The sequence below is a fragment of the Sebastes fasciatus genome, chromosome 8 (genome assembly GCF_043250625.1).
Source record: "Sebastes fasciatus isolate fSebFas1 chromosome 8, fSebFas1.pri, whole genome shotgun sequence".
NCBI classification, from domain to species: domain Eukaryota; kingdom Metazoa; phylum Chordata; class Actinopteri; order Perciformes; family Sebastidae; genus Sebastes; species Sebastes fasciatus.
The window spans coordinates 9,613,305-9,625,886 of NC_133802.1; the positions used below are offsets into that span (position 1 = coordinate 9,613,305).

At 39.2% G+C, this 12,582-nt stretch overlaps 1 protein-coding gene across 2 annotated transcripts; it reads right to left on the reverse strand.

The window, feature by feature from the left end:
- Nucleotides 1-304: 304 nt before the first annotated feature.
- Nucleotides 305-9,726, reverse strand: gata5 (GATA binding protein 5). 2 transcript variants are annotated; one of them, XR_012594889.1, is made up of 7 exons: nt 9,435-9,725; nt 7,618-8,324; nt 4,582-4,751; nt 3,060-3,188; nt 2,670-2,754; nt 1,843-2,553; nt 305-1,713 (listed from the first exon to the last, which is right to left on the reverse strand). XR_012594889.1 is itself a non-coding variant. In XM_074643221.1 (7 exons), the coding sequence occupies exons 2-7, from the start codon at nt 8,153-8,155 to the stop codon at nt 1,519-1,521; spliced, it is 1,170 nt and encodes a 389-aa protein (XP_074499322.1). In that variant the 5' UTR covers nt 8,156-8,324; nt 9,435-9,726; the 3' UTR covers nt 305-1,518. The 2 variants fall into 2 exon arrangements, 1 of the variants encoding a protein (XP_074499322.1); XM_074643221.1 differs by having other exon boundaries at nt 305-1,638; nt 2,426-2,553; nt 9,435-9,726.
- Between the last annotated feature and the right edge of the window lie 2,856 nt (nt 9,727-12,582).

The following is a 12,582-nucleotide window of genomic DNA, read 5'->3' on the forward strand; positions in this document are numbered from 1 at the left end:
TAGTGGCCTATAAATGCAAACCTGACCACACCAACCTAAACATCGTATGAAAAAATACTGTAACAATATCCACTTTTGTCTAATCAACAGTATTAAACCACATCCATAATCCATTGATAAGAACATATTTGGGCGGTGCTGATGAGGGCTTGCTGTGCGGGTCGGGTTGGGAAACCACTGATTTATGACGTGACATGAAAGTCCATCTGCGAGCACACAGAATGAGATCATCATCTCAAGTACACTGAAGATATTTGTGAGATTCACTCGATCTGACCAATCAAATTTTCATAAATAAAATGAATAAAATGTCAATCAGTTTATTAACCTGAACAGATTCCAAAGAACATTGAAAAAAAAGAAAAGGGAACAAGAGAGAGTTCTTTAGAACATTAGAATAAAATTTCCTTACATATTGACAAAATACAGACAATAAAATTAGATTATTATGTTTAGAATTATTTCAAACTCGTTTTGTTTTTACCTTCAATTGCTTAAATGAAAAATTCAGTCATTGCACTTTCAATAATGTCAAATATTAAAGCAGTAAAATGATCGACTCCTGATATGTAGTAATGATGTCAGAATCAAAACGATTGGTTCTGGTTTTCAAATAAATCATACTGTTTATATCTTATTAAATCTTATTAAACACCAGTTGTTGTTCACCAGACCAGCCATTCTACAACAGTGAGCAGAGGGCTATAACTGGCTGCTTTTAGTGTCCACCATGACTTTTAACTGTCCTTATCGCAACATAAATAATGTGCCTATAAAAGTTAATCATCTACACGTTTGTAATGAAGCATGTTCAACAGCCATAAAAAACGGTATTTTCTGTCCATTTTCCGCTTTTCTTTCTGCGATGACAATAACATGCTGGACGTGCTCTCATTATGTTTCTTGAAAATGCCACAGAAAGCGGTGAAGGTAATATGGACAAACACCAGCGACAGCAACACAATCTTAATGAAACTAAAATCAGTTATCGGCTATAAAAAGGGCTTTCCATTTCGTTTTACATTCCACTTGATTTTCTTTGGTGTATTTGGTGTAGTTTCTCCAAAAAAATGGAGATTTCTTTTAGAAATAGGTAGTTATCGTTGTCCTGTTGAAGAAATGTGGCTTTGTTGGGTGTGAGTTCAGGAGAGCCAGGGTCACTGATTAAGTCCTATTCAACTGTATTCTTTGCCCTGGCTGAGCTGTCCAGTTGGTGTGCTTTGGATAACACCCACACACATCGTTTTCCCAGGGTACCCTGTGTCCTTGTGAAGCTAAAGTACGGTCCAGGTGAGCTGTGTTGAGACCTGCCAGTGTATTACAGTATGTAGTACGGCAAGCGGATTAGGTCAAGGTTGCTCAGGTCAAGAGCGCCACATATATATAGCCATCAGCATGAACCCCATTTTAATGTTTATACAACACAGTTACTCCACAGCTCCAGGGTGGAGAGGAAGAGTTGCAGGATGGAGAGCTGCTGTGTGATGTCAGTACGGCGGTCACGTCGGTCGCGGTTGCTCACGCTTGAGACAGAGCGCACCAGGAGTTCTGTGGGGCCATGGAGGACGGGGTAAAGGGATAATCCTCATATTTAATGTCCACATGTCCGGATCCTGTGCTGTCTAAATGAGAAGCCACCTGCAGGGAGGAAAGAGATCATTTAAAGCAAAAACAATCATTGGCACTGTGTTAAATAATAATTAAAAAAAGTGACTTTAAAAGGGCACAGGGCACTTTACTGATTTTATTTTTTGAAAGTCAAACTACTCATCATGAGGGTAACTACTGTCTGTAAAATGACTTCTGTGGCTCTGGAGGGAGCGTTCTAAAGTGAATGTGGGCCATTTGCAATGTGATCTCATCCCTACTCGTCATATTTTGCCGCTTGGGCAGAAGCCACCTTTTGCGTAGTATCTTGACACAGAAGGTCTGTCCGTGGTTAACGTTGTGTTAGGTTTAGGCAACAAAGCTATACTTGGTTAGGGTTAGAACAAACATCATGGTTTGGCTTAAAATATGTGCGCTTGTTATGTAACTCAAGCTACAGACGTAACGTCATGTGACTCAGTGACGTTGTGTCAATGAACGCTGGTCCCCTGAGGGAAAGCCCTGTGTTTGTTTGATCCGTCCACCACCCCGCCTTCCCACCCGTAGCGGGATTTCTCTCTCTTTATTACGTCAGTTACTCTGAGCGTCTAATAATGATGCGGATGGGTTTACATTGGAGTTAGCTGAAAGCCCGGTGCGTCTCATACAGACGCTATAGGATGCCTTGTGCATCGGTATGAAGACGCCGAGGGCCACTGCCCCAACTTCAATAACTACTTTTTTGAAAGCAATGGTATTCAATCCTGAGTGTCCAAAATGCCCATTGCATACTATACACAGTACATTTGTGTGGTATTTGTATGGCAAGGTGCTTTACCTGAGTGGCAACTGTGACCGTCTGGCCAGCGTAGGGTGAAGGGGTCATGTTGGGTTCGCTCTTAATGGTTGAGGCATGTTCTGAGACTGACAGGGAGGTTGGGGAGCTGGTGTCAGAGGTGGTGGATCCTAAAAGAAAAAAATAGTGAGCTCTCAGATTGAAAAATAACTACTGTTAAGACTCTTTTCAGGGGGTTAGGGTTCTACACTTCCTTCTCCCCTTTCTCTGTATCTCTTGGTCCTACCTGTGGACGATTTATTCTTGGGCATCTTGGGTTTGCGCTTCCTGGTCTGAATGCTCTCTTTCTTCATGGCCAGAGGTCTTGCCACCTATAGGGAGTACAGCAACACACATTAGTTGAGTGAACCTCCCAGTCCCTGATACACCATGAGGCCACAGTGTCATGACAACCCACACAAGCTCTCCCTCCCACACACTGCCGCTCTGATAACAATGACCTCAATGCCCTTGGAGAGGTTTTACACTGCGCAAATAATGAACTGCTCCCTATACTGTAGAGGAGCTGTTTGACACACAGGTTCCTGGGGAGGTACATGAGAAGCCTGGGCTTTACATAGGACATATTATAGAGCAACAGAGCGGATTTGAAAGAACTGGACCTGATGTGACCTACCCCGTGCAGCTTCATGTAGAGGCCACAGGCGTTACACACAGGCTCTCCCTCAGCGTTGCGTCTCCACAGCGTGGTGGTGCTGGTGTGGCAGTTAGTGCAGCAAAGGCCGGCCCGGCGAGATGTGGTCTGCTGTAGGTATAGAAGAGAGAGAAAAGACATTTGAATGAAAAAAAGTTTGACTTTTGTTTTCTGAGAAATGTCGGTGCAGTCAGAAATAAGCTGACAGCTCACACCTTTGTATCCCTGAACTATAGTTTGAGAAACTTGAGTTGAACTGTTCCTATAACTAACAATGAATCGCAGGATGTCTGTATGTGATTTGGTACAACAATGAGGAATTATCCCTCCATGTATCCCATGCAAAATCCCAATAAATCATTAGTTGGACAACTTTTAAAGGCAACATAAATAATGACTTTTGTCTCACACCATGGTGTGACTATCAGCTTGGTTTTGCACAAGTGTGGAGCAAAAAGCATCACACAACAGCAGGGAGAGAGTCACGTTGCTTCACAAGAGCCTCGTCTAAAAACAGGCCTGTCCAAGGGCAAGGTCGCTGCAGGACAAATAAAAACAGCCCAGTGGTGGAAGGAGATGTTGGGCAACTCACAGCTGCTCTAGAGAGGCAAGTTCCTGGGAAATACACAGCCGGGAAGCCTTGACACCCCCGGCCTCCCTCCCTGCACCACAACAGAGCTTTGTCCATTTTCTAAATGCTCTCTAAGAGGATTTTGCATTACAAATTCTCATAATAATGTTAATGTTTTGCTATTTGACTAACTTGTAGTGTTATCAACATGCAAATGTGGAAGAATTCAGATATTTTACTTAAGTCTAAATATACCACAATGTAAACATTGGCACCCTTCAGAGTGTGATGTTATTAAATGTATTATAAGATTGTCATTACAAGCATCTTAATGCTGTACACTCCCTTAGAATCAGGAGGATATGGGATATATGTATATACAGTATATATATATATATATATATATATATATGTATATTACATTCACCCCATTCTCCCCTTGGTTGATTTTATGATACACAAATAACAAGATTGACAGTATTGTAATGCTTAATTTTATTCCAATATAAAACTTACAATATTGACTTAAAATATACAGATTAGAGTGTAGCCTATAGGTATTCTGATGGGGCCCTGGACAAAGAAACAAAGAGACAAAGCAGCTATAGCTGTTGGAATGGAGCTATAATTATAATATTGTTGGGTTGTTTAAATTATAACAACACATCATATTTAATTCACTGATCAGATGTTTTGAATGAAAAATCCTAATCTGCGAAGTAACTTTATCTGACAGATAAATGTGCAATTTTTTATTATTTATTATTTGAATTCAAGCATATAGGCCTATAGACGATCATAAATTGTAAGCCTACTTCAGAATTGTAAATGTACCGCTATACTTCTAGCCCACATCTTATAAATAACATATCAATGAATATCCAGTGTGAGTGTGTTGTTGTTGTGGTTTGGTCTTTTCTCTGCGTGTCTTACCAGTCGTTTCTGTGGTTTGATGAGCGGCCTGTTGATGCCGTTCATCTTGTGGTAGAGGCCGCAGGCGTTGCACAGGTAGTGTCCGGTTCCGTCTCTGCGCCACAGCGGCGTGGACACCGAGCCGCAGTTTACACACTCTCTGCCCTCCATGGCCATGTCCTCTATCAGGTCTGAACACAGGACAAAAGACACGTTATTAAGACTGAACCTTTCAATTACAACATCACCAGCGACACTGTTATGTAGTCATATTATTTATGTATATTAATCTTGTCTCCAGGTGGAGGCTTCAGATAAGCCCAGTGTTTTTTTTTTGCCTCTTCCTGCACTGTATATCTTTTTTTTTTTTATGTTGTATAGTCTTAAATTGTGCAAAACAAATAAACAAAAAACAAACAAATAAACTGTAACACTCCAGAGATCTTCATGTGCCATATACTATATTTATTTTTTCTATTCCTCTAAATATCCTGTGAGAGATTTTAATGGTACTCAGTTATGTTCTGCTGTATTTGGTATCACCACAGCCCAATCAGTGAACTATCAACCTTTTATTGATGTTTGGGTATCGGTATATAGGCCTAATATTCCTCTGATATTTCTAAAGGTATATGATCAAACTCCTCTTTCCATCTCCCTTCCCTTTGTGACGTCACTGTTTCTCCTGTGACAGCATTCTTCCTTCTAAAAGAGAACAACATTCTATTCTGGAATAAACAACATTCCTATTTACGAGAACTTTTAAAACCTATGATGGGGGTTCTGGTTATACGGGCCGATGATGAATAGACGGAGGAGGAATTTAAAGCCCTCTATTCCCTGTGATGATGATCAACCCCCCCCCCCATGAATCAGAGACAGACTGATGGAGGACTCTGTCTGCAGAGGGGTGGGGTGGGGTGTTATCAGCCTGAAGGATCCAGGGGTCCCCTCCATCCATCACAGCTCTGACACACGACGGACTCCTGGCATTAATTGCCCAAATTCCTAATCCCTCAATTTAGAGAGAGAGAGAGAGAGAGAGAGAGAGACCTGAGGAAGACCCCACAGGTCAGGATACAGCTGTCCTGAGGCTGCCTGGATTTCTTTGAACTTGTGATTGTGGTTCTTATCATTCCAGCAGAAGAAAATACATCACAAAAAAAAATAAAAGCTGAGCTGGTGGAATAAAAAAAACAACCCAAAACCTAAATTAACCATTAAGATCATGTTTGAATTCTATAAAAGCTTATATTCATTAACACACGCACTTCTATTTTGTATAGACACGTCATAATGATATTATAATGACCATAAAATATTGAGCGATATTCAGGAACATTTTGGTGTGAAATTCATCCATAATTCAACAAAATTTAGATTTAATCAATTTGTCACCGTCTAAAGGCCAAATCATCAAACCAACCATGGCAGTAATTATTATAACACACACCCCGGTATATTGATAAAAAAAAACATGGCAACCATGCACCACCGTCCGAATTAATCATTAGCAAATTTAATCATAATCATACATACATTTAACGAATTGCCATTATTATTATACTACCGGTTCTATAGTACTATACAGTTCTGTGAGTGGTTTGTCTTTCTGTTTCATTACTTTCAAATGTAATGTAATATGAACGGTTGATTTATATGATTGCTTATGGTTGTACTTTATTCATATTCATTAATTAATTAATAATTAAATATGAATCTCTGCCATTCGAGACAATGAAATAAGAAAAGGTTAAAAAAAAAATAGAGCAACGTAAAACAATAATACAAAAAAACACATTATAGTTCGTCCTATGTGTCAGTGCATTTTTTTAATTATTTTAGAAGGGCGGGAAATTATGATTTTTTTTTTCCTGGTGGGGGGGCTGTAATCATCATCAACTTCAAACGCTCGTGCTCTTCACCTTCTGAAGAGACTCTGAGTGTTTCAGGTGGAGATGTTTCAGACCTGTCGTGTCGTCTGATGGAGGTGAGAACTGCTCTGATTGTTGTGCCAGCGGCTCTTTTCAGTGCGTTTTTGTCTCCGTGTGTATTGAATGAACTCTGTCACTGTGGGATTAAATTAACATTCTAATTGATTGTCTTTAGACCCTCTTCTTGTGAAGAATGCGTATTGTCTGAATGTAATATAGGATTGTTTAGCTCGACTTTGATTGAATCTCAATCCTCCCGACCCCATGACATGACACATCAGCCATTATACTGTTGTTGTAGACCTCTCTATCGCCTCCTATAATAAATAACAACCACAGCCTCATATAACTGCCTTTTACAACCCTTGATAAACGAACCAGCCACTGACATGTTGGAGGGAGGGTGTCGAAATAACGAAAACAATAAAAAGTAATAAATATGATTGCTTATTTGCAGATATTTTGAGACTTAAACAGCAATAATTTGCAGTATTTAGAGGAGGAGGCCTACATGGGAGGGTATATGGGAATATTCAGTGGTCCAAATGTGATTTAGCACTTTTTAAATGGTTGAAAATGGTTCCTATGAGAGCGCAAATCAAACAAAAAAAAGTCCCACAGTTTGATTTAAATATGAAACCATTGAGCAGGCCTGTTCATGAATCAGCTGCTGGTGATATATAAATATATTTGGCACTCTGGCCCTGACTAAAATAATATTTTCAGTGATATAAAAAAAAGCTCCACTTTTCCTCATATGTTTGATCTACTAATACTTTACATTTATTTATTGCACATACTACATTTATTTATTGACGGACTGCACACACTATGCTCACCCATTCACTCTGTTTTTCTGTCTTTTATATCTCTATTATTGTTTTTATAATTTTTGAATACCTTTACCTCTCCTGTGTTTCACTCTGTTTGCTGATGTTGCTGCTTTGACACCTGAATATCCCTCCGGGGATTAATAAAGGTTCATCTTATCTTATTTTATCTTACTGATATTTGGTGCATTTTTTTTTTAAATGATGATAATAAATCTCAGGGTTTGATCTCAAGAATCAAAATCCACTTCATGGTCTGGATGTGGAAACTGTTTGAGGCCTATATCTCTTACCCAGACTGGACCTTCTCCCAGACAGTCCTCCATGTCGTCCCTGCAGGCTGATCACTCCGCTCTCGAAGGGTCCCGGCGTCCAGGAGGACGTCGCCATCTCCGGGCTCATGTAGGCGTAAGGGCTGGAATAGGATCCTCCGACTCCGACGGAGCGCACCAGCGCGCCTCCGTACTGATCCACCCGAGAGCCGCCGTTTCCGAGCACCAGCGGGCTCTGGTAGGTCGCCTCCCGGCCAGTGTTGCTGCTGACCGGCGGGCTGTGCGAGTACGAGAAGCCGTGGTGAGGGTGAGGGCTGCTGGGCGTGAAGGAGGAGCCGTCAGTGCCGCTCTGAGGCCAGCCGTGGTGCCCGCCGAGGCCGTGAGACTGGTGGGTCGAGTCGCAGGTCTGCAGGTAGGGCAGAGTGGGCAGCATGGATGGGACTCTGGTGGTCGGGACGTAGACCGGAGAGCTGGCCGAGGAGGGGTGCATGTAATTCCCGGTGTCATGCGCGTAATGAGACTGTTGGAGGTTGGAGGACAAGGCGAGGCTCTGATACATCTTCACAACTGTTGTGGAGGATATAGGAAATATATAATATATAGGGATGATTTCTCAGGCTGGTCCCAGTCCTGTGGAGGAGAGACTTTCCACCCTTCCTCAGAAGAATCTGTACGTGCCTTTATGAACTTAATAACTTCATGGAACTCTTGTGGAGATTCTTGTCCACCTGAAAGAAATCATTTGAGAGATTTTTATAAACGTGAGAACAGAAGAAAGTAATTCATGTCTGGCAAAGTTTCAAGGAATATGATTATATTTGACTTCATTACTGTTATTCAATTGATTGATTGATCGATTGTCTATTAAACAGAGATGAGAGAGTGACAAACAGGAACAAAGAATCTCAATGCCATGTCAATGTGTATGTGATCAATAAACTAAACTTAATGAAACTGAACTTAATGAAGGGATCTGATTTGTAACATGTTTGAGTCATTTTTTTAAGTTTGTGTTGTAAAACTGAGTTAAACTGATGTTGGCTTATACAATTACGCATGGAAATAGAGCTCAGATAGAGATCATTCAGTATCATCAGTCATATTTCACCTGCATGATTGTGATTGACATGAAATGGATTAAAATAAACACACATTGTAGTAAAATGTATTATTGGAAAGAGAGAGTTCTTTTTGTGGTGAGATAAATGTGACTTGTGACTTCTCTTAAAAAACTGCAGCCCGATTAGAAAAATAACTTACAAAAACTTCATGATGTCAAAGTAGAAAAAAAAATTCAGCACCAACAGAGATATGAAATGATAATATAGCTTGAATAATGGACGCTGACGCTAAAATAAAGCAGGCCTATATAGCTATAAGGCAAAGTTTCAAAGGCATCTGATTTGTAACATGTTTGAGTCATTTTCAAGTTTGTGTTGTAGAAATCCAAAACAATTTGTATGAGTTAAACTTATGTTGGCTTACAATTACGCATGGAAATAGAGCTCAGATAGAGATCATTCAGTATCATCAGTCATATTTCACCTGCATGCATGATTGTGATTGACATGAAATGGATTAAAATGACATTAACGACCTCTGGTATCTGTCCGTGCAGATATCAGCAGACTATCAGCGACCCCAGATATCCTCATTAAATCATAACCATAACGGAAACCAAATCAAACAGCACAAACAGATAGCGAGCTCCAGTTCCATATCTACCATATTTTCTATCAATAGTAACTCAAATCACATAAAGCTGATAATAGCTCATTGAATGCTGCGTATATGAGGAACACCATTTCTTTCCAAGGGCTCTCAGTGTATTATCTCACCAGATAAGGACGGTCGGGTGATAAAGCAGTCCGGTTCCTTTAGACGTCCAAAACTCAGTAGTAGAGTGCAAACTGTGTCACTCCAAAACAGATAGAGACGAGCGACGGAGCTCAGAGGAGCGTCTCCAAATATCTCTTGTTTTGATGCGTAAAAGTTGCGCGCACTGATTGGAGATGAGTGAAACCAAAGTTGTTTTTTGGGGTCCAGGAGGACTGCGGTGTTTTCTCTTCCTGCCTGGTATATCTGGAGATAGTTACTGTCGCTGATAATCGCTGATATGAGTGTGCTCCTATTCGCTCCCCTACTGGAAGATTTGTACGGGAGAAAAACACGTGACGCAATCCGCCGCTCCGAGGTAGGCCTAGGTAGGAAGGAGGGAGGTAGGGAGGGAGGAAGGGAGGGAACGAGGACCCCTGGGTGTCGGAGGAGAGGAGAGGGCCCACATCTGAGGGTTGACTGGGTGCCTTTTTTTTTTTTAGGGGGTTTCATTAGAAACACGGACGCCATATTTGGATCCACTTCAATCCAGGCACGATATGAAGGATGAACCCAACAACCATCAGGAGGCTCATTTTTATTATATGTGGTTTTTAATATGTTTTATGCATGAAATGAGTGTGATTGCCTCCAGGCTACACAAATCATTGTATCAAAGGCTGTCCGGAGAAATATTTACAATTTAAAAGGAGATATTTTCCTAAAGGATACATCTTTTTATTGTTTTTCATGATGTCACTTTCACACATTTTAACTTTTTATTGTATATTCGCTCTTGTTAAAGACAGTCTTCAACATTTAAGACAGTTTAAATTTCTTATGATTGTATTGTATTGTATATGATTGTGTTTAGGGGGATTTTAAAGGTCCACGAATTTACACTTTCCTGGTGGTTGTTTGCCTTATGATGATGATGATGATGATGATGATGATGATGATCCAGGTTTCAATTCACAACATTATTAAATAACTTTAGATATTATACTTACCACACCGGCTCTTTCCGTTACTTGAAAATTATATTTACTTGAATATTATATGTTCTCCAAATTCGATGCGGAAAATCAAACTGGGCCTATAATCAATGTCATGCACAATTGACTATAAAACAATAACTCCACTTAACGCCTTCATCTGATATTGATTCAATCAGCGGCGTTCAGAATAAATAAACACACATTGTAATAAAATGTATTATTGGAAAAGAGAGAGTTTCTTTATGGTGATATAAATGTGAGCGACTTCTCTGTAAAACGATGCAGCCCGATAAAAAAAAATAACTAACAGTAACTTCATGATGTCAAAGTAGAAAAGAAAATTCATCACCAACAGAGATATGAAATGATAATATAGCTTGAATAATTTGACGCTGACGCTAAAATAAAACAGGCCTATAGCTATAAGGTCATAATCGTTCACAGGAAAAAGATACAACACGATCACTTTGTGCTAATAAATCAGAACCGTATAGCATGAAATAAAATGAAATATTGTTTTTATTTAAAATGAAAAAAAGAAAGTAAACATATTTTTTCGCTGATTCCAGTATTTTTGTGAATTTAAATGTGACTACGTTTTGTCCAACAAAAAGGATAATTTGGTATTGTGTGGAATATATTACCAAAAACATAAGTGAACTGATGATTTAATAACGAAATAAAAATGAAAAAAAAAATGATTTCAAATAATTAAGACATTCCTAAGATTATTTATATATTGCATTTATTCTTAACATTTGTCAGAAATTTTAAAGACGAACATTTAAGACCGTCTTAAATGTTGAAGCCTGTCTTTAACATTAGCGAATATACAATAAAAAGTTAAAAGTTAAAAAAACAATAAAAAGATGCCTCTTTAGGAAAATGTCCTCCTTTAAATTGTATTCAGAGCAGACATGTAAATATTTCTCCTGACAGCCTTTGATATAATCTGCTATTTAGAAACGCTTTCAACCGACTAATATGATTAAGGTCTGACACCGTCTCTTGTCTGGAGTCCATTCATTAATCCTTCCCTTCGTTTTCTACATCCGTCCATCTCCTCCAGGAAGAGAGGAGTCTGTCTGTCTGCTTCCTTCAGTCTTCTCCTGATGGCCGGACACTTGATGCCGATCTGCGAAACGGCTTCTAGTGCCGCCTGCAGATATTTAGATAGATTATTGAACTAATATGTCACTGTTGGATATCATTACGTGGCCCATTCGAGGAAGCAGACCTTGTGATATTACAATATGACACTGAAACTGAAAGAGAAATGTAACATTTTCTATTATAGATCTATTCTCGTTTTATTTATTTTTTTAATATTGTTATTTATTTATTTATTAATTGCGTGAGTATAGGTTATATACCGTCCATGCAAGTGAATATAAACTTCCAGATCCAACATGGCTTTAGAATCGATATTTTCTAATTTCAATATATCTTATAAATAAAAAAAAGAGAAAAAGAAAAATGTTGTTGAGATATTTATGGGCCTATATAGAACTGCACAGGCTGCAGCAGCCAAACAAACATCTTCTCAAATAACAAGAAGATTTATTATCACTGCTCAGGTATAACTGCTAGATCACATTAGCCTCCTTATCTTGGGGCCTCCATTCTAATCATAGATAATCAGAACTTCATCACCCTCACGCACATTTATAACCTCTGCCAGATAGAGTTTACTTAACTGATTCAAGTGTAATAATATATTATCGCCTTTAACACTTTACTTATATATCATGGGAAGTGAAACAGTAATGTCAGTGGTCGTTGATGAGGTGGGTGTGCTACTACAGATGGGTAGGAATACTCTCCTATACATTCCAATGACAGGTGGGTAAACTGTAAACTGCAAGAAAAAGAGGTACTTATGCCAGTATACCTGTGAATACCCTCCACTACACCACTGAACGATGTCATTTATTTATAGATTATATTTTTCCAAATTCTTATAGATGGATACATGTATGGAAAACATTTGCACAATGCAAGGTACACCACCAAACTTATCACAGTGTTTATATATATATAATCCTCCTGACTATATGAGCTCTCTTTTATACACAAAGAACACACTGTATGTGACTCTCCCTTCCATTCGTAGGTTAGCTTGGTAATATGGGAGCAGCTCGATGGTTACCTCTGATTAGTGTCTGTAAAATGT